This window comes from Molossus molossus, unplaced genomic scaffold, assembly GCF_014108415.1.
Source record: "Molossus molossus isolate mMolMol1 unplaced genomic scaffold, mMolMol1.p scaffold_m16_p_5, whole genome shotgun sequence".
Classification (NCBI taxonomy): domain Eukaryota; kingdom Metazoa; phylum Chordata; class Mammalia; order Chiroptera; family Molossidae; genus Molossus; species Molossus molossus.
The window spans coordinates 90,940,079-90,966,974 of NW_023425388.1; the positions used below are offsets into that span (position 1 = coordinate 90,940,079).

General features: G+C 37.9%; 2 protein-coding genes across 3 annotated transcripts in view; one reads left to right on the forward strand and one right to left on the reverse strand.

Moving 5' to 3' along the window:
* Nucleotides 1-26,896, reverse strand: part of ARL13B (ADP ribosylation factor like GTPase 13B) — a 93,638-nt gene that overhangs the window by 56,126 nt on the left and 10,616 nt on the right. For both annotated transcript variants that reach the window (XM_036243534.1, XM_036243535.1), the window contains exons 2-3: nucleotides 19,848-19,918; nucleotides 11,230-11,479 (exon numbers count right to left, since the gene is read on the reverse strand). In XM_036243534.1, the coding sequence (XP_036099427.1) occupies nucleotides 11,230-11,479; nucleotides 19,848-19,918 (321 nt within the window). The remainder of the gene's footprint in view (nucleotides 1-11,229; nucleotides 11,480-19,847; nucleotides 19,919-26,896) is intronic.
* On the forward strand, nucleotides 15,183-15,596 carry LOC118617541 (M-phase phosphoprotein 6-like). Its single transcript, XM_036243539.1, has one exon. The coding sequence runs from the start codon at nucleotides 15,183-15,185 to the stop codon at nucleotides 15,594-15,596; it is 414 nt and encodes a 137-aa protein (XP_036099432.1).

Below are 26,896 nucleotides of genomic sequence, written 5' to 3' on the forward strand. Positions count from 1 at the left end.
ACAGCTCTTTAATAAATGGTGTTGGGAAAATTAGACAGCTACATGCAGAAAATTGAAACTAGACCATCAACTTACACCATACACAAGAATAAACTCAAAATGGATAAAAGATTTAAATGTGACTCATGAATCCATAAAAATCCTAGAAGAAAATGTAGGCAACAAAATTTCAGACATCATACGCAGCAGAATTTTCACTGATACATCACCTAAGGCAACAGAAACAAAGGAGACTACATCAAACTCAAAAGCTTCTGCACAGTAAAAGATACAATCATCAAAATGGAAAGGCAACCCACTGTATGGGAGAGCATGATTGCCAAATATATATGATAAGGGCTTAATTTCCAATATATATAGAATGCTCATACAACTCAACAAAAGAAAGACAAAGAACCCAATTAAAAAATGGGCAGAGGAACTAAATAGACACCTCTCCAAACAGGACATACAAATGGTTAAGAGAAAGATGAAGAAATGCTCAACATCACTAATCATCAGACAGATGCAAATTAAAACAACAATGAGGTATCATCTCACACCTGTCAGAATGGCCACCATCAACAAATCATCAAACAAGTGTTGGTGAGGGTGTGGAGAAAAGAGGACTCTAGTACACTGCTGGTGGGAATGCAGAATGGTGCAGCCACTATGGAAAACAATATGGTGGTACTTCAAAATATTAAAAATTCAAATTCCATTTGACCCAGTGATCCCACTTCTAGGAATATACCCTAAGAAGTCTGAAACACCAATCAGAAAGAATATATGTACCCCCATGTTTGTAGCAGCACTATTCACAATAGCTAAGATCTGGAAACAGCCCAAGTGTCCATCAGTAGACAAATGGATAAAAAAACTGTGGTACATATACATAGTGGAGTACTATGCAGCTGTAAAAAAAGAAAGATCTCTTATTCTTTGAGATGACATGGAGGGACCTGGAAAGTATTATCCGAGGCGAAACAAGCCCAACAGAGAAAGACAAGTATCATATGATCTCACTTATTTGTGGAATATAATTTGTGGAACATAACAGCCTGAGGAATGGGTAAGTCCCAAAGACGTGGAAGTGGGGTACAGACTGACAATCCCCAGAAGAGGCGGTGGTGGGGGAGAGATAAACCACAGAACTTATATGCATGTATGCATGAACAATGGACATGGACAACAAAGCTGGGGACTGGGCGGGTATGGGGGAGAGGGGAATCGGTGAAAAAGGAAAAATATCTGTAACAAAAATAAATTAATTTAAAAAAAAGCTATCTAACTTGTGATAGATTTAAGAGGTAAAAACTATAGGATATTGATTGGATGATACTGACATTTACTGAGATGGGAAAATACAGAAATGTACTGACTGAGGGATGTGAGGATAATAAAATGTCCAAGTAGAAGTTTCTAAGATAGTTATAGCCGTAGGAGCTCTTGAGAAATGTCAGGGCTAAAAGTATAGATTTGGATCATTTGGGTAAATAAATGTTATTTAAGGTCAGATGATTTTAGGATGAAGTCACTTAAAAAGTATATAGATATAAAAAAAAAAAATAGAAGCCAAGAAAAGAGCCTGGGGTATTCCAAAACTTAGATTTAAAGAAGAAAAGGGGTTAATAAAGGAGACAGAGAAGAAATCATCAATGAAGTAGAAGGAAAACCAAGAAATGTGCTGCAAAATGCAAAAGAAGAGTGCTTAAGAACAAAGTTGAGGAAATTGTCAGTTTTAGGTAAAACAAGAACAGCAAAGTGATGGTGGATTTGGGAACATGGAGATCACTTGCTGATTCCAACAAGAGCAGTTTCAAGGAACTGGAGGGAAGGAAGCACACATGGGGTATCCTGAGGAAAGAATGTGATACGAAAAACTACAATAGTTACTACAGAAATTTCGAACAGAGGACTATACAAAGGAGTCAAGAGCTGAAGAGAAATGTGGAGTTAAAAGACTCCGTAATACTTATAAGAAACAAGAGGGTACATTCTGCTAATGGGAAAATCCGGAGAGAGAAACCCTTCATACATAACACGGAAGCGGGAACATGGAAAATAGAAAGGGGTGGGATCTGGAGTACAGATGGAGAAGCTGGCCTTAGACAGGAGCAGAAACAACTCTTCCACACTGTAGGAAGAAAGGCGAGGTTCAGGAGTAAAAGCAGACAGTCGAGCAATTTGGTGGTGGGAAAATGAGAATTCTTATATGACAGCTTCTATTTTCTAAAGGAAGTATGAGGCAAAATTTTTAACTGGAAGCACAGTGGGATTAAGGTAGAACAGAAATATATATACATATACCTCCTAACACTATAATTTTTAATGTATAAAATATAAAAAAATTGAAGAGCTTTCCACTGTGTCAGTTATCAAGCATTACTGAAGAAAAAGATGTTTCACATATGTTAACTTCAAAATGTTTAAGGAACATTATAAAAAAGATAAATTTAAAATGCATGATAAACTCTCCAGCTAATCAGTGGCGGCAGACATATTTTTCTGTCCCTTCTAAAGTTGTACTATATCCTTTTATCTCTAGTGCCTTACTGATATTGACTTACAATTGTTCCTAAATTGTTTCATAAAAACAGAGAATATTAAGTACTTTGTAATATTTGTTAGCAAAATTATATCCAGACGGGTTTGTAAAATAATAATTTTATTAGCATTTATACCTATACACAGTGCTTTTAAAGCAAGACTCCAATGCAGAAATTTTCACAGCAATGTATCACATATGACTGTTATATTTTAAAACCATAGTATCATCCTAACCTAAGCAACAAAAATAACATGAAATTTAACTAATTGTTGCTGAAGATTTTGCATATTTTAGTCACTTACTTAATAGGCACTCAGAGTAAATTTTCCTTAAAATCGCTACCTTATGGAAAAAAATCTTAAGTGTTGGAGGCACAATATTAGTAACCTACTGGTTCTGAAAGTATGCACTATAAAAAATAGAAGTAATATGAGTACTTGGACTCATATTCTTACCCAATAAACTATACTGTTTTCTGTAATCAAAAGCTTCATGTAGCCTAAATTCATATGGTGAGACACTTCAAAACTGGATCTCCCAATTCATCTCCATCTGAACACAATATATCATCAATAATAACTATTCAGGTCCACCATCACATATATAGCACACTAGCAAAACTCTGCACTAGATGCTTTAAACACATTATTTGGAATTCACAGACAACACAGGCATGAAATACCTTATTTACAAATAAAGACACAGAAGCTCAGAAAGATTAAGTAAGCTATCCAAGGACTGACTCCAAAGCCCACTTTCCCTTATTCCAATAGTTTTCATTTTTTGCTGTGCAGCAGAATGATCTGGAAAAACCTCGAAAAAAGATGCATTCCTGGTCCTACCCTCTAAAATTCAGGCGGCCTGGGCTGATGCTGATGCAGCTGTTCCCTGGACAACATCTTGCTGCCTAACCACACTGCCAACAGGTTTTCTTTGTTAACTTGCTGTTAAATAAGAGTGAGTTGGGCGTGGGAGGGGAAGGGTGGGAACCTCTGCAGACTGCTTGTGCACAAATTACCAAGGATATCAACCAGCCGAGAGGGTTTAGGGCAAACTACAGTTGTAGGAGTGAAGGTGGATAACCTTAGAGACAAAGGAAGCTCTCACAAAGAAATTCTGGAGGTAAGTCAACAGAATAAATAAGGTTTATGAACATGACGGCTTGGTAAAGTTCCACTGAAAGAAGAGAAATCTTAAGCCAATGGACCCTATAAATACAGTGAGTGGGGTTTTCAGATGGTAAAACTAGCAAAATTAGGGGACTCACCACTATATCTAAAGACCGAGTGATTCAGTGACATAGGTAATCCACACTTCCATATTTCTGGGTTTCCAGCACTCTAAAAAAACCCCAGGTTCTTCTATTTATTATTTAAAGGTCTAACTTAGTAAAAATACATCTGACTCAAATTCTAATGAGAGTACTGGGAAAATCATAACCTAGTTAACTTCTCCTGGGTACATATAATAAAGAATATGATTTTAAAAAAGAAAAAAAAACATACTTGCAAATTAACATTTGCCTGTAATATTATCTAGAAGGAAGGTGAGTCAAGCAGGCATGTAAAGGTTGGAGACAAAAATCCTATATTGTAGAAGTAATAAAAGCTTAGTTATTGTTTGCCCTAATATGCAAACTCAATGTCATGGTTTTTAACTTTTTTGGTCATGAAATCCTTTCAGAGTTTGATGAGAGCTACAATCTGCTCTTGAGAAAAACGCACATTCACTCAGAATTGTGTGTGTGATTTCACAGGGTCCTGGGAGGCCCCCCAAGGCACAAAGACCTCGAGATCAAAAAACTTTTTTTAGATATTCATGTGGTGTCCTCTATCTGCCTCTGGAACAAGGACTCAGGCCCCTCTGACATCTCCTGAATGCAAAAACATGGGCATTTAATAAATGAATTTTAAATGTGGGGAAAAAAGTATTTTTCTTAATTGAAATGTTCAAAACATCTAGTAAGATCATATCAGAGATACTATGTTTCCTTCCCTAGTGAAACTCCTCTGTATTTATCACTTTTATTGTGAAGCATCCAATTTGTGAGATTTGACCAAAAGTTCAATTAGGTCATATGACTCCACAGAAAAGCAGACAGGATGTAATGAGGAAGTGGCGCCATCCCAAGAGTTCAAGTGTGTGAACACAAGGAGCATTGTTATTATCCTGGAGGAAATCTCAGCCTGTGGATCTCCAGAGACATTCCAATGATAAATATTAGGAGATTCCACCATAGAAAAAAGAAAGTGATTTACTATTTCTCTGAGGCTTTCAAGACTACACTAGAGAGAGGAGCTATAGAAGGAGCATGTGCCTTCTTATGACGCCTGCACTACTGAAAACTCAATAGGTTCAGATATTTAAAATAGCTCCCAGCTCAGTTCTTCCCATCAGCCATCGACATACAGTGCCTTGCTGTATTAACAGAAAATTTCTATGGTGGATGAGCGTCAAACTTGGGATTACTGATCATTTGTGCTACTGAAAACTGCACAGATTTGTTTACTTTTTCTCTTGAAAAGGTCTTATCTGTCAAGATTACCTAGTTTTAGGTTTAAAATTAAGTTATAAATGGTTAATTACGAGTGTAGGGGGCATAGGGGTGGGTAACATAATTCACACCTTAATAAGTCAGAATACAGGCAAAAGTTAATCTCTGTAATAGATATGAGAGAAGAAGGAAGACTTTCAAGGTATTTTACAGCTACTTTTATTATAGAAGAGGCATTCAATCATTATCAACAAAACATAACTTTTGAGCTAATAAAACACAGAAGTCTAGTGATGTTGCATGACTCTGACCTTTCAAGAGAACCCTCAAGCCTATGACAAAGTGAAATTTGGCTGAGGCTTCATTAGTAATGACATATGCTGTCAGATTCCTGTGCAGGAGCAAGTCAGACAAAGGTGGACTGTCCAGGACCTGCTACCGTGGTCATCTCCTCTGCTTCCCATAATATGAATGAATCTAGCTCTATCAATTTGTAATTTTGTGATTATGGAAAATATTCTAATTCTTCAGGTTTATTTCCTTCTGTTGAATGACTGAGGCCTTTAATAGTTCTCTGTTTTCAGAGGTCTGTGGTTGTTCTCTAGGTGCTCATTAGAAGGTGGGAAAAGAAAATTATCTAGGTGTTTAAGTGAGTTCTAAGAGGTTTTGTGGGACCTAAATCAACTAGTGTAGGCTGAGACAGGGGTGAACAAAAGAAATTAGATGCTGTGATTGGATTCTACAGTTGAGAGGTCCAGATGTCTATGGGCAGGAAGGAAGCAGGTGTGTATAACAAGGAGATCCACAGACGGCCTCCTAAGTCAGGTGTCCTCCCCATACTTCTCCACAGCCCACCAGCCCCTAGCACTGAGCTTAGTATGGTTCTGCTGGAGGCCCTTTCCACCTATTATCCAGCAGACTTTTCAGTGCCATACCTGTTAGGTGCTAGAGTTATATCAGTTAAAGAACAGAATTTCCGCCCTGGCCGGTTTGGTTCAGTGGTTAGAGCGTCGGCCTGCAGTCCCCAGAGACCCAGGTTTGGTTCCCGCTGAGGGCACATACCTCAGTTGCAGTTTGTCTCTGGCCCTGGTTGATCGTGCGGGTGGCAGCCACTCGATGTGTCCTTTTCACGTCGATGTTTCTCTCTCCCTTCCTCTCTCTTCCTCCCATTCTATCTGAACAAAAAAATGGAAAAATGTCCTCGGGAGAGAAAAAACAACAACAAAAAAACAGAATTTCCTAGCTGCATGGAGTTATGAAGGCAACCTACAGATCTTTATGCAGAGGAGTAGCAAAATGAGCAAATTTGCATTTAAAAAAAAAGAATGCTCATATTTTTTATACTTTGCTTTATATCACTTGTTAAAGCATGTACCAGTTTTGTAATTTAGAAAACATCAACTAGCCCTGGCCAGTGTGGCTCAGTGATTAGATGGTCGGCCGACATACGGAAGGTCTCAGGTTTGATTCTCGTTCAAGGGCACGTACCTAAATTGCAGTGCAATCCCTGGCCCTGGTTGGGGCAAGCGCAGGAGGCAACCAATCAATGTGTCTCTCTAACATCGATGTTTTACTCTCTCTCTCCCTCTTTCCACACTCTCTAAAAATCAACGGAAAAAAATATCCTTGGGTGAAGATTAGTGATTAACAAACAAATAAATAAATAAAATTAAAGGCATCAAATAATGAAAAGAGTTCCTGCTGAGAATGTAGAGGACATTGGAGGATAGGTGAGACTGCTGGTGGGGGGACTGGTCAGGAGACCACTGCACTCAGTGACATGGGGAAGCAAAGAGGGGATGAGAGGAGGTGGGGTGCAGAGGGGATGAGAGGAGGTGGGGGTGAAGAAGGAGTGAAAGGAGGTGGGGTGAAGAGGGAAAGAGAGGAGGTGGGGTGAAGAGGGAAAGAGAGGAGGTGGGGGTGAAGAGGAGATGAGAGGAGATGGGGTGAAGAGGGAAAGAGAGGAGGTGGGGTGAAGAGGGAAAGAGAGGAGGTGGGGGTGAAGAGGGGATGAGAGGAGGTGGGGGTGAAGAAGGAGTGAGAGGAGGTAATATCAAAGGGAATGGAGAGTAGGTAGATTTGAACAATATTCAGACAGTAACATTAAAAGGAAGAAGCAAGTAGAAGAACTTTCAAATACTGGGTTTGGGAAGATATTCAAGAGGAATATAAACATTAAAAAGAGTGGGGCCCTGGCCGGTTTGGTTCAGTGGTTGGAGCATCGGCCTGCGGTACAGAGAGACCCAGGTTCGGTTCCCACTAAGGGCATGTACCTCGGTTGCAGTTTGTCCCCGGCCCTGGTTGGTCGTGCGGGTGGCAACCACTCGATGTGTCCCTTTCACATCGATGTTTCTCTCTCTCTCTCTTCCTCTCTCTCCCTCCCGCTCTATCTGAACAAAAAATGGAAAAATGTCCTCGGGTGAGGATAAAAAAAGAGTGGGACACAAAATTTATATATTATATTAATACTGCATATATGATATTTTTACAAAATTATACACAGGAAAGTCATGAAAACAGAAGTGGTTCACTCTTCATGGTAAGTCATTTTTTTAAAACCCATTCTTTCCTGTATCTTCTAAATTTCTTAAGAGTATATTTTCTTGCATATTTTTGAAGCACATTCATTTCAAAAAGCAATTTACCATTCTTAATAAAAATTCTATGGTTGTAAAACTCATTTGAGAAAAATTGGTCAAATGGCAAACCATATTTCATAACACATTATACCAATTATCATATCTTTGCAAGACCTCACTATGAAATTATAATGGTGAGGCAATCACCCTAGTTGTGGATTTTCTCTTTCTATTCCAGAAATTCACTAGATGGCAGACTGGAATGGACAGCAGACCTTGTGCTGACAGTCATCTGATTACACAGAAATCACTGTAGTCACTCAAGACTGCAAGCCCCTGCCTCAGGCTTTCCCACCTCCATCTGTGTGACTGCCTCTCCCCTCAAGTGCATCCTCTCAATCACATCCACTGTGTTTGTCCTGACCACAAGACTAACATGCCTCTGTCACCACCACACCACAAGATTCCCAGTATTCTTTTGCCTGCTTTGTTTTCAATATACTTATCACCTAATGTATGACATAATTTATTGCATTCAGTGTGTCTCACACCCTGGAATATAAATTCCTGAGGTCATACATGGATTTTTATTGTTTTTGTTCCCAAATGTGTCTTCATCACCGTAATAATCCCTGGCACACAGTGGATGCTCAATAAATATTTGCTGAATTAACACATTAATACATGAATAAATAAATACATGAAAGAATAAATTAAATAAAGGACTATTAGATTTAAAAATCATACACAATTACTTTATAAATGAGTATCACTCATTAATATTTTTTACTTCAGAAATCACCGATTTTTAGCTTAAACATTTGTAGAGACTAATTTAGCCTATGGGGTTCAACAAATTTCATTCTTCGTATATATGTCTATTAAAGTTATCTTTAGATTCAAAAAGGTGATAATTATATAAATCAAATATTTTCTCTATCTAGTTAAATGTATACAAAATTAAACAGTGTATCGCCTGGCCTGTGTGGGTCAGTGGTTTGAGTGTCATCCCATGGAGTGAGAGATCCAGGTTCAATTCCTGATTGGGGCACATGCCTGGGTTGTGGGGTCGATTCCCAGTAGGGGCTGTGCAGGAAGCAGCCGACTGATGTTTCTCTCTCACATTGATGTTTCTATCTCTTTCTCTCTCTCCATTCCTCTCTCTCTAAAAAAAAAAATCAGCCCTGGCCAGTTTGGCTCAGCGGTTAGAGCATTGGCCTGCGGTCCGGAGAGACCCGGGTTCGGTTCCCGCTAAGGGCACGTACTTCGGTTGCAGTTTGTCCCCGGCCCTGGTTGGTCGTGCGGGTGGCAGCCACTCGATGTGTCCCTTTCACGTCGATGTTTCTCTCTCTCTCCCTTCCTCTCTCTCCCTCCCACTCTATCTGTACAAAAAATGGAAAAATATCCTCGGGTGAGGATAAAAAAAAAATAAAAAAAAATAAAAATTAAAAAAAAAATCAATATAAACATAATTTTAAAAAATATAAGCTTTACCAATAAATGATGCAATAAAGTTTCACTTTTTGTAATTAGAGTTTCCAAACTGCCTCATTTAAAAATTTTCATTTGCTGGGTCAAATGGCAATTCAATTTTTAATTTTTTGAGGAAACACCATAGTGTTTTCCATAGTGGCTGCACCAGTCTGCATTCCCACCAGCAGTGTACTAGAGTCCCCTTTTCTCCACACCCTCACCAGCACTTGTTGTTTGATGATTTATTGATAGCGGCCATTCTGACAAGTGTGAGGTGATACCTCATTGTTGTTTTAATTTGCATCTGTCTGATGATTAGTGATGTTGAGTATTTCCTCATATATCTCTTGGCCATTTGTATGTACTGTTTGAAGAGGTGTCTATTTAGCTCCTCTGCCCATTTTTTTAATTGGGTTCTTTGTCTTCCTTTTGTTGAGTTGTATGAGCACTCTATATATTTTGGAAATTAATCCCTTATCTGATATATCATTGGCAATTATGCTCTCCCATACAGTGGGTTCCCTTTCCATTTTGATGCTTATTTCTTTTGCCACTTCTAGGAATATACCCTAAGAAGCCTGAAACACCAATTAGAAAGAATATATGTACCCCCATTTCATAGCAGCACTATTTACAATAGCTAAGATCTGGAAACAGCCCAAATGTCCATCAGTAGACAAATGGATAAAAAAAATAGTGGTACATATACACAATGGAGTACTATGCAGCTGTAAGAAAGAAAGATCTCTTATCTTTTGAGACGACTTGGAGGGACCTGGAAAGTATTATCCTAAGCGAAACAAGCCAAACAGAGAAAGACAAGTATCATATGATCTCACTTATTTGTGGAATATAATGAACATAACAGTCTGAGGAATAGGGTAGACCCAGAGACATGGAAGTTGGTGCAGACTCACAACTCTCAGAAGAAGGGGGTCGGGGGGGAGAGATAAACCACAGAAATTATGGTATGCATAACCGATGGATACGAACAACAAAGCTGGGGATGGGGTGGGGGGTGGAGTGGGGAGGAGGGTATCAATGGGGAAAAAAAGGAGAAACATCTGTAACAAAACTAAGTAATAAAAAAAAAAAGAATAAGAAACCCTGAAAAAAAATCCATTTGCTATTGAGAACCACTGGGAAACTCTACTTACAATTTCTCATTTAAACCACGTTCTCCAGTTTTTATCCCTTAGTAATGAATCAGAAGAACGAGGGCAAATGCATAAGAAGGCAAAGGCACACATTCAGCTTACTACAATTTTAAGAGCAATTTATACTACTTTCACTTTACTATATCTTGCAGTTAAAGCACCATCTGGTGTTTACTATGAAGAAATGCTACGAGGGCAAGTAAAGCAAAAGTCCTTTGTCAGTTTTTTTGTTTTAGTCCATTATCTTCAAATAGAGTTGGGGGGGGTGGGGTAGAGAGACAGAAACATCACGTGAGAGAGATACATCAGCTGGTTGCCTCCAGTAAGATCCAACCAGGACCCGGGACAAACCACAACCAAACGTGCCCTTGACCGGAATCAAACCCACAACTCACTGGTCTGAGGGACGATGCTCTAATCACTGAGCCAAACAGGCCAAGGCCTTTGTCATTTTTTTAAAAAGGTTTAGACAGCTGGACAAAATTATGTAAGCATGTGACTAAGTGACAGATCACATGTTTAATTTGAAAATATAGAAATAAAACTGAGAAATCAATGTGGCGTAAAAAGCATAAACCATTTTAATAATTTTTCAACAAGAATACTCTTCAAGAAAAAAAGGACAAAGGCAAAACATAAATTAGTTATTAAAGGAGTAAATATTTGAAAAACATTCTAGACCTTTGTGAATAAACCATTTCAAAATGCACAATTTGATAAAAAGTAAATTATCAAATAAAACAAAGAGTTTAGATTTGAATACCCAGGAGCTCTAACTATAAGGCTTCTTTATAATATAGCCTCAACCCTTAATCCCTAACAGATAAGATTATAAGAAGGCTTCAGTGTATTAACTCCCAGCTAATTAACATACATTTTATTATACTAGGGCATGACTATTTTAGCTTATTTAGTATTTTATAACTTAGGTAAATTTATTTCTTTATTGGCCAATGCCACTGCCTCTACGCTTACAATGACACCAACGTTACTTACACCAATATAGGCTTTCCCGATATCCTAGGATGTCTCAGCACTTCTGACATTGTCTCTTTTGTCTCTTCCATTCTCTCTTCATCACTGGAATCCACAACAAATATTACCCCATAGGACTCAGCATAGTAATTCTTCCAGATTCCCCGAATTCTTTTTCCACCTCCCAAGTCAAAGATGGTGACTTCAAACTTTCCTTGTCTAAGGTCAATTTTGGAAAATCCAACAGTAGGAGCTACATCTTCAGGATACTCTGTTTTGAATGATATAAAAGAAAATTTTTAGACTTTAATAATAATTTCACTTCACAACTTAAATAACATATAAAGTATCATACTTGAATATGTAGAATGGAATGTTGAAATATAATGTTTATTATTTCCTTACCCAATGAGCATTACATCTGAGCATACTGATTTGGGGGAAGGGTGGATACTATAAAATACCCAACTAGAATTTACATCCCAAGCAGATAGGAATTTCTGTGTTTTTGTTCAAATGTTTTCTTTAATATAAACCCCACTCCTGAATAATGCCTGCCATATAACAGGTACTTAATAAGTATCTATAGAATGAATAAATAAACTTTTGCCTATAAGATTATTTGTTCTCCAAGCTACAAACAAAAATTTCAACCCTTTAATACCACAGACATCTCCAAGGACCGTAACAACCTCTGTGGAGTTGTAAAAATAATCGGAACACTTAGAGAACAGTTTAAAAGAACCAAAGAAGAGCAGAAGCTATGAAGAGTAGGTAGGACCACTCTTTTTAATTAACTGAATTCAAGCTATCATTGAAATAAAAAGATCTGTGAGGGTAGCTTACAAATATAAAGAGTAGATCTCATTATCTACATGTTTTGAATGTTCAGCAGACCAACAGTATAGTTAAGTGACTGAAGTTGTGCCTTATTAAGATTCATCTTTGTAAGAGTCTCTAGAACTGACTGGAAATGCAAGTGACAGCCGCTTTTCAGAGATGCATAAAAATAGAAAGAGAGAGATTACAAAACAGTATTAGAACCTGGTGTCTCAGTGGTTACGGAGAAGATGTACACTTCATGCTATCTCTCCCATTCTCTCTCCACCACTGGAATCTACAACAAACACTACTCCAGTGGACTTTGTATACAGCTGCAGGACCACAAACTACATGAGGCTTTTTAAATTTAAATCAATCAACATTAAATAAAATTAAAAAGTTAGTTCCTCGGCTGTATTAGCTACATTTCAAGTGTTCAGAAGCGGTAAGTGGCTAGTTACCCATCTTTCTGGACAGAGCCAATATAGAACGTCTCCATCATTGCAGAAAGCTCTAGTGGATAACACAGGTTTAGAGAGTCTTATCCCACACTCAACATGTGCTATTGCAAAGATAAATTTGAAAGGCTTTTGCTGCTAGGCTTAGGTGTTACTGAGAAATAGACTTGCAATGCACCATCCCTTTCACCAAGTATTGTAAGGCACTTCACACAGCTCCCTAGAAAGTTAACAGAGACATGACAAGTCACATTTTGTAAGACTTCCTTATCTAGAATGAGAAAAGGGCAAGTTTAGAAGCAATATAAGCAGCTGGATGTTCCAAAAACAGAATTACACTAGACCTTTCAAAATGTGAAATCTAGTCCAGGCAAGAACTGACTTTCACAGTTAAAATAGGCAGCTGTCTTGGAGTAGGATTTGAGAGATAGCCTCAGGACATTATCAGTGAAAATAAAGAATTATGCTGGAGTAGGGATAAGGGAACTAAAATGTACAGAACACCCACTCAGTACCAGGATTCTGTTAGGCATTCGGATGTACAGATACAATAGGGTTGCTGTCCTCAAGAATACAGTGCAGCCCTGGCCAGTTTAGTTCTGTGGTTAGAGCTTCAGCCCTCATACCAAAGAGTTACGGGTTCAATTCCAGTCAAGGGCAGGGCACATACCTTGGTTGCAGTTTGATCCCTGGCCTGGTTGGGGTAATGCAGGAGGCAACCAATTGATGTGTCTCTCTCACGCCGATGTTTCTCTCTTTCTCCCTCCCTCTCTCCCACTCTATCTGAAAATCAAAGGGAAAATATCCTCCGGTGAGGATTAAAAATAAATAAATAAATAATACAGTACAATACAGAGAGACAGAATATTAATGAGCGTAGTGTAAGAACCAGTATGTTCTGTGAAAAAGTCTAAAGAGGACAGTGTGAAGATGTTATGGGCAGCATGTCTGTGTCCCCACACAACTCTTATGCTCCAATGTGATAATATATGAAGGTGGGGCCTTTGGGAGGGGATCAGGTTTAGGTGAAGTTATGAGGATAATGCCTCCATGATGGGATTAGTGTCCTTCTAAGAAGAGACACAAGAGAGCTTGTTTCCCCTCTTTCCTCCACCTGAGGACACAGTGAGAAGATGGTGGTCAGCTTCCCAGGAAGAGGATCACCAAGAATCTGACCATGCTGGCACCGCGATTGCAGTCTTCCAGTGTCCAGAACTATAAGAAATCACTGTTCGCTGCTTAAGGCACCAGTCTATGGCATTCTGTTACAGCAGCCCAAAATAAAACAGAGGACATTCAAGAGAAGGGTAAAGAGAAGAGAGGGGTGGGCTATGGTCTAGAAAGGTGTCAGAGAGGAAATGAACAGGAGTGAAGTTTTAAAAACTACAAAATTATAACAAAGGGAGAAGAACATTTCTAGGCAGGAAAGCAATGTAAATACAGATAAAATGATGGCAATATTCCCAGGAAACCAATTCAGATTAAGTAATTTTTTCAAGGTTACATGGTAGGCAGAGCCAGAACTCGAGCCAGGTCTTCAGGACTTTCATAGACTGTTTCTTCTGATACATGGAACATCCTACGCCACTTCTCTATACTTTCCTCTGGTCCCCACTTGTGATTCTGTACTTCAAGACTCAAGACCAAATATTCAGGTTACAATCTTCTCCTAAATCCTTCTCTGATGATTCCTTCCTACTTCCGGTATCACTTACACCCTCTATCATAAATCCTGTCTTCTTTCTGGTCTTCACAATAGCCTATACATTCCCAGTAGCTGGGGCCTGTCTTTGTATCCTTAGCACTAAGCACAACACATCTAGTGGCTCACTTCTACACAACCAGACTGCAAGATAGCTGAAACTGCTGTCCTTACATCCATCCTCCCTTTTCTCCTTCTATATATATATCCATTCGTCCATGCTTGTAATCGTTTATTGAGGGCCTATTATATAAATAGATCAGGTACCATACAAGAACCAGGGGAACAAAGACATATGGTTCCCAACCCTAAGGATTTCAGTAAAGTATATGTGTTAAGACAGACTCTAGAAAGTCCAAGACAAAATGAAAATATATAATCAATAACTATTTACTGAACTTCTGTTATGTGCTAAGCACTGAGTAAAGTCCTAGATATACAAAGATTAATAAGATGTATCTTCTGATCTTAAAGAGCTATTATATAAGAAAAAAAGGAAAGAAACATATATAAACAAATTACAATTTAATGAAGATGTGTTGTTAATATCCAACAATCCTAGGGACCAATTTACACAAAGAATTTTCCCATCCAAAATACCAATAGTTCTTTAGGAACTTTTAGGAAACAACACTGAAAGGTCAGAGAATCCTGGATTGTTTTAGCTGAGCATGTGGCTGTTTAGAATAAAGACTACAGTGCCCTGCCCTAGCCAGTGTGGCTCGGTGGCTAGAGCATTGGCCCACGGACCAAAAGGTTGCAGGTTCAATTTCCAGTCAAGGGCACATACCTGGGTTGCAGCCTGGTCCCCAGCCTGGTCCAGGCATGTGCAGGAGGCAACCAATCGATGTTTCTCTTTCTCTTTCTCTCTCTCTCTCTCTCTCTCTCTCTGTTTCTCCCTCCCTCCCTCCCTCCCTCGCCCTCCCCAACCCCTTCCACTCTCTCTAAAAATCAATGGGGGCGTAGGACAACGAGACCGGGTGGGAGCCAGCATGGTGGCCAAGCACAAGACTAAGTTATCCAAGAATTTGCTGCACATGAAGTTTACGCAAAGGGGACTGGACTCAGAAACCAAGAAACAACTAGAAGAAGAAAAGAAAATCATCAGTGAAGAGCACTGGTACTTGAATTTGCCAGAGCTTAAAGAGAAAGAGAGTTTCATAATAGAAGAGCAGAGTTTCTTGTTATGTGAAGATCTTCTCTATGGAAGAATGTCATTCAGAGGATTTAATCCTGAGGTTGAAAAATTAATGCTTCAGATGAATGCTAAGAACAAAGCAGAAGTTGTTGAAGATGAAACGGTGGAGCTGGCTGTGTCAGATGAAGAAATAGCTAGAAGATACGAGACCTTGGTGGGGATAATTGGAAAAAAGTTTGCCAAAAAAAAGATATCATGCCAATTATGAAGAAGATGAAAATGGAGACACAAAACCAATTAAAGTAAAGAAGATGTTCCTGAAGCCCCAAGATTAAAAGGGATGCCTTAAGATACGGCTCAGGGACGCCTTGTGAGAGCTGACATATTTTGGGACTCATTCCAATAGTTATTAATAGTATAATGTTTATTTGTAAAGAAATGTATAATTTTGGAAACATGCTGTTTTCAAAACAGATGTATGATGGATGTTATACATCCTTTGCATAATGGTATTCATCAAAAGTGGATTTTTAGACCTTGATCTTCAAATGCACAAAGGTACATGGTTGTGCATTTGAAGGTATATATAAAGGTATATATTATATATATATAATTTTTTTTTTATCCTCACCGGAGGACATTTTTCCATTTTTTGTTCAGGTAGAGTGGGAGGGAGAGAGAGGAACAGAGAGAGAGAGAAAAACATCGATGTGAAAGGAACACATCGAGTGGCTGCCACCCGCACAACCGACCAGGGCCGGGGACTAACTGCAACCGAGGTATGTGCCCTTAGCAGGAACCGAACCCGGGTCTCTCAGGACCGCAGGCCGACGCTCTAACCGCTGAGCCAAACCGGCCAGGGCACTTCCTAAATATTTTTTAGCCCCAGATTTTATTTTAATGTATCACTCCTGTCACTGACCTTAAATTGACTCCTAAATTAATACCAGTGTTTAAATTGTCCTTATGTTTACATTTTACTTTAAGTTATTAATAATGTCAAGCCAATTTATACATTTTGGAATCAAATATCATAAGAATTTGTTATATGTAAATTAATCAAGAACAAACATACCTGCCTCTCTGGCTTAAAAGCATTTGCACGCTACCAAGTCAGTCAGTTTGTGGAATTACAGTTTTGAGTTTAACGCTTTTAATTAATTTTTTATTATTTATTTATTTATTTATTTATTTTATCCTCACCCGAGGACATTTTTTGATACTTTGTTCAGATAGAGGGAGAGGGAGAGAGAGAGAGAGAGAAACATCGACGAGAAAGTGACACATCGAGTGGCTGCCACCCACATGACCCAACCAGGGCCGGGGACAAACTGCAACCAAGGTACGTGCCCTTAGCGGGAACCGAACCCGGGTCTCTCCGGACCGCAGGCCGACGCTCTAACCGCTGAGCCAAAACGGCCAGGGCTTAATTAATTTTTTTAAATGTTCTGTAACAAACATCTGTTTTTATGGAAAAAAATAAAAAAATAAAAATCAATGGGAAAAATAACCTCGGGCGAGGATTAACAACAACAACACAAAAGACTACAGTCCCTAGTCTCTGTGGCAGTTAGATACGGCTGTGAGAGCAGGTTCATGTTTAATCAGGTCAGGAAACTCTGATAGGTGGTGTTTGCCAATTTCCATGGTATAAATACGTCCACTATGATCAATTTCAAACTACCAACATGAGGTACCTGAACACAGAGTTGGAAAAGAGATGTGCATATTTGGCTTTCACTAATAGGAGGCAATATGCACAAGCAGGAGCCAGATTCAAAACACCACGGATTCTAGTCAATGGAACTGAGCTGAATGGCAGGTAGTGGCCTCTAGTCACATGCTTAAAGAAAAGGAGAATGTCCTCCCCTTGCCCTTTACTCTTCCTTCCAGCTGAAATGCACTATCATCATGAGCTACCTTGGACAGGTGGGCAAGGGAAAACACTTGTAATAGCAAAGCAAATAGGAGAAAGAACACGAGTCCCTAACACCATGGCACTGCTATGCCAGCCCTAGACTACTTTTAATGCATTGTTATGAGAGAAATAAACTTCTATTTTGTAAAGCCACTATTATTTTGGGTCTCTGTTAAAACAACCAAAATCTATATCTAATTAACACAATCATGTTGACAGCTCTGAAGAAGAGAAGCTGATTGAAAGAAGTTAGGCTCAAGACAGAAAGTACTCTTAGATTGGGAAACTATAGTAATATTACAGATGAAAGACACTGTGGGTTTGGGTTTAGACAATGGCAATACAGTTAGAGAGGAAGGTGATACATCTCAAAAAAAACCCAGGAAAATATCAAAAACAAAGAAACAGAAGAACCAGAAATAAGCTGAAGAGAAGTCATGAGTAAAATGTTTTAAGAGTACTGCCTACTACACTTAAGGTGTGGCCTGAACTGGGACAGCAAAATATATAAAACTATCCTTTGGGAATTTACAGTTTGGAGAGGTGGACAGATACATAAACAGAAGGGCGATTAAGCATTGATACAAGCAGGTACAGTACAGGTAAGAGTAGGCCAAAACAGAGGAAGTAGTCAATTCCACTGATGGTAATGGGTGAGAACAGCAGAAGATCAGAGAGGATTTCATTAAGAGGGACACTATATTACAAAAATATGTCTTCAGAGATAAGTAGATATTCTACCTTTAAAGATAAGCAGATATTCTCTCTAGTAAGACAAATGGAAACAGCATAAACAAAAATACAAAGGAATGAAAAGGCTTAATTTGGAAAAGTTCCAGTGTTTCTGTATAATTGGAATCTTTAAAAAGATTTAAAAATCAGTCACTGGAATAGACCGAATAGTAAATATGAGACAAAGAACAAAATCAGAGCCAGAAAGGAGCTCAAAGTTGAAGATAGTTTTGACTATTTGTTTATTTCATACCTTGAACACTTTGTAAACTCATAAAGAAATTGATGGATATATGGAGGCTGAAATCAGAAGAGGAGAAGCCTGATGGAAAGAGGATATTCCGAGTACACATAACAAATCAGATAATTTGATTAGCAGATTCTTAGAGCCTGCTCCCTTCATTATAAGGCTTTGAAGGAATGGAAGAAGAGAAGATGTTCGGATAAAGAAGTCATGACCTGAAAGCTAAATCTGCCTCACCAATTTTTTTAATCCTCACCCAAGGATATGTTTTCACTAATTTCAGAGAAAGAAAAGGAGAGAGAGAGAAACACATCAATGTGAGAGAGAAACATTGATCGGTTGCCTCCTGTATGTTTTCCAACCTGGGATTAAACCCAACACCTTCTGGTGTACGGATGACGCTCCAACCAACTGACCCACCAGGCCAGGGCTCACCAACTGTTTTTATATGGACCGCAGGGTAAGAATGTGTTTTACATTTTAAAATAATTGCAAAAAAAAAAAAAAAAAAGTATTTCATAACACACCAAATAAAGTTTCACTGGAACATGACCATGCTCACTTGTTTGCATACTGTGTATGGCTGCTTTCATACTACTATGTCAGAGTTGCACAGCTGGGAAAGAGAGCATATGGTCCTCAAAGCCTAAAATACTCACTGTCTGGCTCTTTGTAGAAGTTTGCCAACCCTGGTTTAGGTGATGACAGTGAGTGCTCTGCAAGGATATAACCCAGGAGATAGCATGAAGGTACCAACAAGGGTTTGGGAAAATCCACAAGCAATAGTATGTAATTTACATCTAACGTTACATAATAAAATTGGGGGTGACAAAATGTTTTTCTCCAACATCAAGTTGTGCAAGGTGTTAGTTTTCTTTCATAAACTTCCATAAATAAAAGTCCTCCTGACTATCTGTATGCATGGTATCTTCTTGAACATCCACTTTCAGAAACAAATATATGTTAGGTTTTCTTCCAATTCATACGCTTAAGATGCCTGGCTGGTGCTACATCTCCTGGGTACAAAAAAACACACAAAACTCCCTTGCAGTTACTTCTATATTGTAGTACACAGAATGAAATTAAGGCTAAAGAAATACATCCAATGGGTTGTGATATAAATGACATAACACTGTTTAATGACACAGAGACCCTATCTTTAATATAACTCTAAAAGTTACACATCATATTGAAAAAAATCAGAAGATGCAGACAGAAGATGCAGACAGCTGGCTAACTATATTTCTACCACTCTTTCATTTAGTGAAGTTCTGTGACTAAATTCTGGCCAAGAAAATGTAAGTAGAAGATGGGTATCCTTAAAAGCAGCAGCATGTAGTTTTTTTACTTTTTCCTTCATATGGACTGAAAGACCGATGTGATCCCTATTAGCTGATAAAAGACCTAGAGGAGCCTCTGCATCTCTGCATTTATTCAAATTTGAAACATGGTAACAGGTCGGTATTATGACGCCAGTCTATTCACATTAGCCACAGCCTATATAAATATAAGAATATGAGAAAATAAAGTAATGGAGTGCACAGTAGCTGTACACAAGGAAGAGATAATAAAGCAATTTAAATAAATAAGTCAGAATAATTTAATAATAAATATTTTTAGCTTACCTCCTTGGATTCCCTTGGCCGTTGCCGTTTTGCCAGCATTATCAAGTCCCACCATCACAAGAGTCACCTTTCTTAAAATGAAAAAATTTAAAAATCACTTTCTGAGTTAATTCAATATTGGAAAAAATAAAAGCAAATGCATTCATTCAAGCAACATTTAGGAGCATCTACTGTACAAGACAAGCTGCTTCATACTAAGAGAAAATAATGAATAACTATAGATTTAAAAAGCAAAATTCATGAAAAATACCTTTCAAGCGTCATCTTTTTGTTCTCTAAGCAATAAAAGGGAAATTGTACAATAGAAACCCAAAACATATAGATGAAATAAGAGAAACAAAAAAGAAAAAGAAAAATGGAGGGAGATGGATTCTAACATTTGAGTTATGTATCATGACTAAAGACTAATTTTTTTCTAGTTAATTGAATTCTAAGGCTTATCACGAATCTGTTTTTTCTTGTGACATCACATAAAAAATAATTATTGTTATATTCTAGGCATTACTTGAATACTCAAATCTGTTTTAAGATATGTGTAGTACCTTACCAAGTATAAATCTTAAATACAGCATAGTAACATGATTATTAAGTGCTGACATATTTTGAAAGAGGACTATAATTATAAAGTTTAAAATGTTTCTAATGACATAGCTAAACTTCACAGAGTCCAAAAAATATATATATGTAGTCTAGTTTCAGTTTTACAACTGAAAAACATAAGCCCAGAGTCAGAAGACATAAGATAATTAATAGGTTACAAAGAACCAGAACCGAATTCACCCACATCCTAGGGAATTCTTTAACCTGGGACAGATATATAGGAACAAACCTATATACGTCCTATTAACATGACAATTCAGTCCACTACTAAAGTTCATTTCTGATCTAGGCTACACTACTGCACAATATGAGATGAGACTGTCTATTAACACCATGGATTTGGGAATATAGAGAGAAAGCCACAGCATAACACAGCAGCTGGGTTAAAACCACAGGGCCACACTCCTATGGGGTAGAGTCAGGGTTTCTGCTAAAAACAGTCGTTCTTCACTGGCAATCATCCGAAGACAGGTTAAAAACAGAACTTATATTGCAAGGAAGGGTGTTCTTTTATCTCTCTAGGCCTGACTGTTGGATCTGGACTTTTTTTTAAATTCCAGTTATATTCAACAAGGCCATGTAACAAAGAGAAAAGACAGAGGTGAGGGTGTGAGGCAGTCCAGTAATGGGTCGTAAGAGGAGGAAGAACAAACTCAGTCTTGCAAAAACCAAACTGGTCATTTATTAAATAAATAGTTACTATCTTCTGTGCACTGGACACCAGTGTTTTCCAGTGTTTTCGGGATTTGAGATACACTTGTTTATTAAAATAATCACAACAATGAAAAACAAACAAACTCTTTCCTATTAAACTTACATTTTAGTGGCAGAAGACAAGCAATAGTAATAAATATAAGAAATAAGTAAATTATAAATTATATAGTATGTTGAAAGGTGGTTACGTACTGTAGAAAAAAGAATAGAGCAGGGTAAAGGGGAACAGTGGTGGTGATAGGATGTGGGTTGCAGTTTTATGTAGGGTGGTCGGGGTAGGCCTGACTGAGAAGGCCAAGTCTAAGCAAGGCCTTGAAGGAGGTAGTTATGTGAATATCTGGGGCAACAGAAAAGAGCTGGGGCAAAGGAACTAAGGTGGGGGCATGCTGGAATGTTCCAGTATCAGCAAGGAAGCCAGGATGGTAAAAACCCAGTGAGAAAGGGGCGGGGAAGGGAAAGAGATCAGAAACATATCAAAGGCAAGATCTTATAGGTTTGTGGGCCATGGTGAAGACTGGCTTTTGTGAGTGAAATTAATTTACTCTCCATGTTAATTTCCTTTGTTATCCAGAAGCTTCAGTCTATTCTAAATGTTTCAACCATCCCTACACACAATGGGGAATAAATGGAAGGATGTCTACACCTGAGTCACTGAAAGAATCACGTAGGTCAAATAGGTCATAATTAGCAGCATCCCCATACCCTGTCCCTGTAAGCCAGTGGTGGGGTCAGTGACAATGCCAGAGATCAACAGCAGATTATGAATTTAAGGAGCTGAGGTTGTATGTACGTACTGTTATCCATGTGGAAATTTTACCTGCATTATCAACTTTGAAAAGTATCAGTTTACTTAAGGAAGCTGTGAGATATTTAGAGTATAATTTATTATTTTGTTTGACAAATTCATAACTATAAAATATCAAGGAACGAGACTTAAGTGTAAAATAATGCCCTAAACACAATATAGTAAGTAACTATAATGTAATATTTTAAACAATATTTTAGAAATTCAACATACTAGATATACAACAAATAGACTAAAATTATATTAAAGCTAATCCAATTGCTCTTTAATAATTTATAATTCAGTTCAAGATCTATAGTGCCACTAACATCATCGTGAGCCCAAACAATTACTTTTGGGAACAAATCACCATTTTCTGCTTGTCTGCACAATTTATTCTATAAATATTGATTAAGCACCTATTACACAGTAGCATACAAACATTCATAATCCCTAGCCCTCATAAACCTTAGAGCCTAGCAAGAAAATAGGCATTGGAGAGGTAATTCTGTGTGATGACTGTTGAAAGGGAAAGAGCAGGCAGCCACAGGAAGAGATAACAAGACAACTGTGCCTATTCTAGAAGTCAAGGAAGACCACATTACAAATATGCAGCAACTGGGTCAGCAGTTCTAGAAACATCATAAAACCTTTCCCATCTCTTATGAGACAAGTAAAAAATCTTAAATATACCTTTTCAAGGAAAATGGCCCCTCATTCTCTTATATGGATAGCACCGTAAGTCCCCTCAACCCCCATTCTTATTAATATATCAGTTTAAAAAAACACTTCCAATCCTGGCCAGTGTGGCTCAGTTGGTTGAGCATTGTCCCATGTACCAAAAAGGTCGCAGCCCAATTCCCAGCTAGGGCACATGCCCCAGTTGTGGGTTTAACCTCCAGTAAGGGGTGTACAGGAGGAAACTGATCAATGTCTCTCTCTCTCTCTCTCTTTTCCCTCTCCCTTCCTCTCTCTCTAAAACATCAATAAAACATATTTTAAAATTTCCAAATTATTACTATTACATATTGCTCTTAAAGCTAGCTGCCAAGAATGTTAGCTTTTATCTTTAAAGTATTCCATTTTTCAATAGGATACTAGGTTCAAATTTTTTTTTTTTAATTATTCAAACATGAAAATCACTTGGGAAAATGGTAATCATGCTGAGACTAGCACTAAATAAGCCTCTCTGGATTTCTATTTTTACTTTGACTAACATTGCAAGTTGTTAATTTTTAAGATTAAGCCATATACTTGAAAACATGGATTTAATTAGTATTTGAGGTAATTAAAGCCTTAATAAATAAATATAACATTAGCAGTACAAATAAAAATCACAACATGAATTCCTACAATGCTTAATAAAATATTGAATTTATATGTTAATTATAGAATGAGTTTAAAAGGTTAACATTTACCTAACACTCAAAATTCTATGCAACTCTTTAAATAATGAAGATGTAGAATCTAACACATGTTAAAATGTACACGTCATTATAGCTTTTTAAAACATAGCAAATTATCACTGACTGTGGTGCACTATGACCAACACCAACAAGAAAGATTGTCTACGTCTTTTAATCTTATTCTTACTAATCAATTACATTAGCCCTTCAATTGAAAAAAAATACACACACACACACACAGTGTTCTTAAATTTACAGTCTCTAAAAATGTTGCACAGTAATAAATCAATAATTTAGTCATTTGGTCAGACAGAAATTCAAGAAAAAGTACATTAGGCATTATGGACACAAAAATGCCTGACACATATTTTCTATGCCAGAATGCTCATCCTCTAATGAGAGTAAAAGGTAAACAAATATTGGTAGACCGTGACACAATAACAGTTTAAAATGCTCATCTACATACACAAGATGCTAACAGAAAACAGAGCAAGGGGACATTATCCAGCCCAGAGATACAAGAGAAGACCAGGGAAATTTCTTTCACAAGGTGATGCCTCGGCTAAGTTCTTAAAGTAGAAAAGTTTGCCAAGCAAGGGGAAAGTGAAAACAGAAAAAGAAGGGAGAGATTCCAGACTGAGAACACTGCCTAGAAAGACACCATACCAAGGCAGTGAGAACTGGCAGGGTGCTAAGTTGCTGAACCCAGGGGTTAAGATCACACTTCAGCACAGAAGCCTTAAACAAAAGAACACACACACACACACACACACACACACACACAGATATACACCAGGTATCCAGGTAGTCTGGCTCATTTTCATCAAGGTATCTTGTAATTTTTTTCCCCAGATTTAGGCCTATCACAATTATAACCTAGTTCCTGGACCTAGAAGAAGTTATATTACCTAGTAATAGGTAAATTAACTAAAGTAATGAATTGCATGCTGTTAATAAAAGCTACCCATGATGTTGATAAAACTCAAACCATGCTATTTTTCTGCTTAAAATCCTTAAAGAGAATCAAGTCCGAACACTACAGCCTCCTCTTCTGCCACTCCCCACAGAGCCTACAAGGCCAGGGATACCCCCAGTCCTTCCCGACCATCTATGCAACCACAGTAAATAGACTCTAACTTTGCCATGCAACTTATCATACAGTCTCCTCTACTACCAGCTCTCTTCATCAACTCTGTAGCCCCTAAGTCAAATGTGCTGGGCACACATTAGGCACCTTTACTGAATGAAACAACATAAGTATAATTTCTGATGCTCCATTTGCTGAGTAAATACTAAGTAAAATTATAATACATAACTTTACATTGAGGAAGTACTGTACAGAATTTATAAAAGTCTTTACACCAAGGTAACAAACAGTTCAACATTAGAGAATGTAATTAAAATCACCTATCTTCTAACATCAAACTGGCTAAAGTTTTCTGAAAAAGTTTACATGTCATAGTTTCAGGGTAACGATTAATAGTGTTAATTTCTTTTAAAAATTTTTTAAAATGTTTTCATTGATTTTTAGAAAGAGAGGACAAGAGAAAGAGAGAGAGAGAGAGAGAGAGAAACATCGATGAGAAAGAAACATCGATCGGCTGCCTCCAGCATGCCCCACAATGGGGATTGAGCCCACAACCTGGGCACATGCCTTGACTGGGAATGGAGCCAGCAACTTTGTGCATGGGTCAACACTCAACCACTAAGGTATACCAGCTCAGCTGGGCAACAATGTTAATTTCACTTAACAGTAAAAACTATTTTAAAAACTGAAATAATTCCAGCCCTGGCCGGTTTGGCTCAGCGGCTGGAGCATTGGCCTGCGGACCAGAGAGATCCAGGTTCGGTTCCCACTAAGGGCACATACCTCAGTTGCAGTTTGTCCCTAGCCCTGGTTGGTCGTGCAGGTGGCAGCCACTTGATGTGTCCCTTTCACGTCTATGTTTCTCTCTCTTTGTCTGTCTCCCTCCCACTCTATCTGAACAAAAAATGAAAAAAATGTCCTCAGGTGAGGATAAAAAATAAACAAATTAATAAAAACTGAAATAATTCCAAGTTAGAAAAAGAAAGAAAGTAGGGATTAAGAGACTAAAGGCTTGTTTTATATATTTTATCTCATGGTGCCTTTTTATATAAAAGGTGAACAAATTAGTATACCAGAAATATAAGCAACATAATATTGGAATTTTGAACTTAGACTCAGAAAACATTTGAATTTTTAATCTTTTCTGAATGACATTACTTCAGTCATTTGAACATCTACAACTCTAGACCTCATCTGTCAACTAAGATACAACTTCAAGTGAGGTAATTACATAAAAGCTATTTCTAACAAAAAAAATTATTCTAACAAAGTAAAATATTTCACTAAAAACACTAAAAAAACAAAAGCTGATACATGAAAACTTATATTACCTAAAATATTTAAAACTATACGTAAGTAACATAAACACATACATGAAAAGGAACTTGTTTTATAATAGATAAAGTCGTCCCTCGCCACTTCGCGCTTCGACTTGAACGGCTTTACTCTGTCGTGGTTTTTTCCAATATAGTATAGAATAGTATAGTATTGAAAAACCACGACAGAGTGAAGCCGTGCAAGTCGAAGGGCGAAGTGGCGAGGGACGACTGTATATAAATAAAGAATACTACTTCACAGAAATTCATTTATCGCAGTAGAGTCAGGAACTGATTAATCGCAATAAACCACGGCTGATTGTAGTTGAGAAAATGAAAAAATACCTACTACAAAAAATGATACAATGAAAAAAATGTGATTTTAAAGTACAAGTGCATGACTTTCTGACATTTTAATTCAGCTTGTACAGCCCAGGATAATATTACATCAAAACTACTACCTAAATTCATGGAGCACTAATAAACAGTAAGAGGACCAAACCTGGGATATGTTAGCTTTTAGGTCTTGATCAAGTGAAACGTTTAGTGTCAGTTTGTTCATTTCTAAAATATAAAGGGGTAGAATCAGGGTATCTCTAGATTTAGGTATCTCCTAAAATTCAAAAATTCTTACCCAGAATAAATAAGAAGCTGTAGGGGGCATAAAAAGAAATGTAAGATATTCCAGTTCTGCATACAGCACATCAGATAATCCTTGCTAATCTGTATGTACAGCTTAATTAAGAAATTAAGAACTCAGCACTTTCTATAAATGGTATAGATTTACAGTTACATTTATTTAGAACAAGAAAGATGACCATTAGGGTGCTGGCTGCTCCCCCACAGAAAAAAATTCACAGCAGAGATCACATACAGACACCACGCTGATCAATGTACACTACTTACTGTGACATCTGAAGCCCTTCTTTCAGATTTGGCCACAGTGAACAACAATTTAATAATAAATCTGAAGTAAAGCTTTGCTAGTCTGAAATATAACATCAAAAAACACAGATGGGCCCTGGCTGCTCTGGCTCAGCAGTTAGAGCATAGGCCCGAGGACCAAAGACTCTCAGGTTCAATTCCCAGTCAAGGGCACATACCTGGGTTGCAGGTTCCTCCCCAGCCCTGGTCAGGGTCAT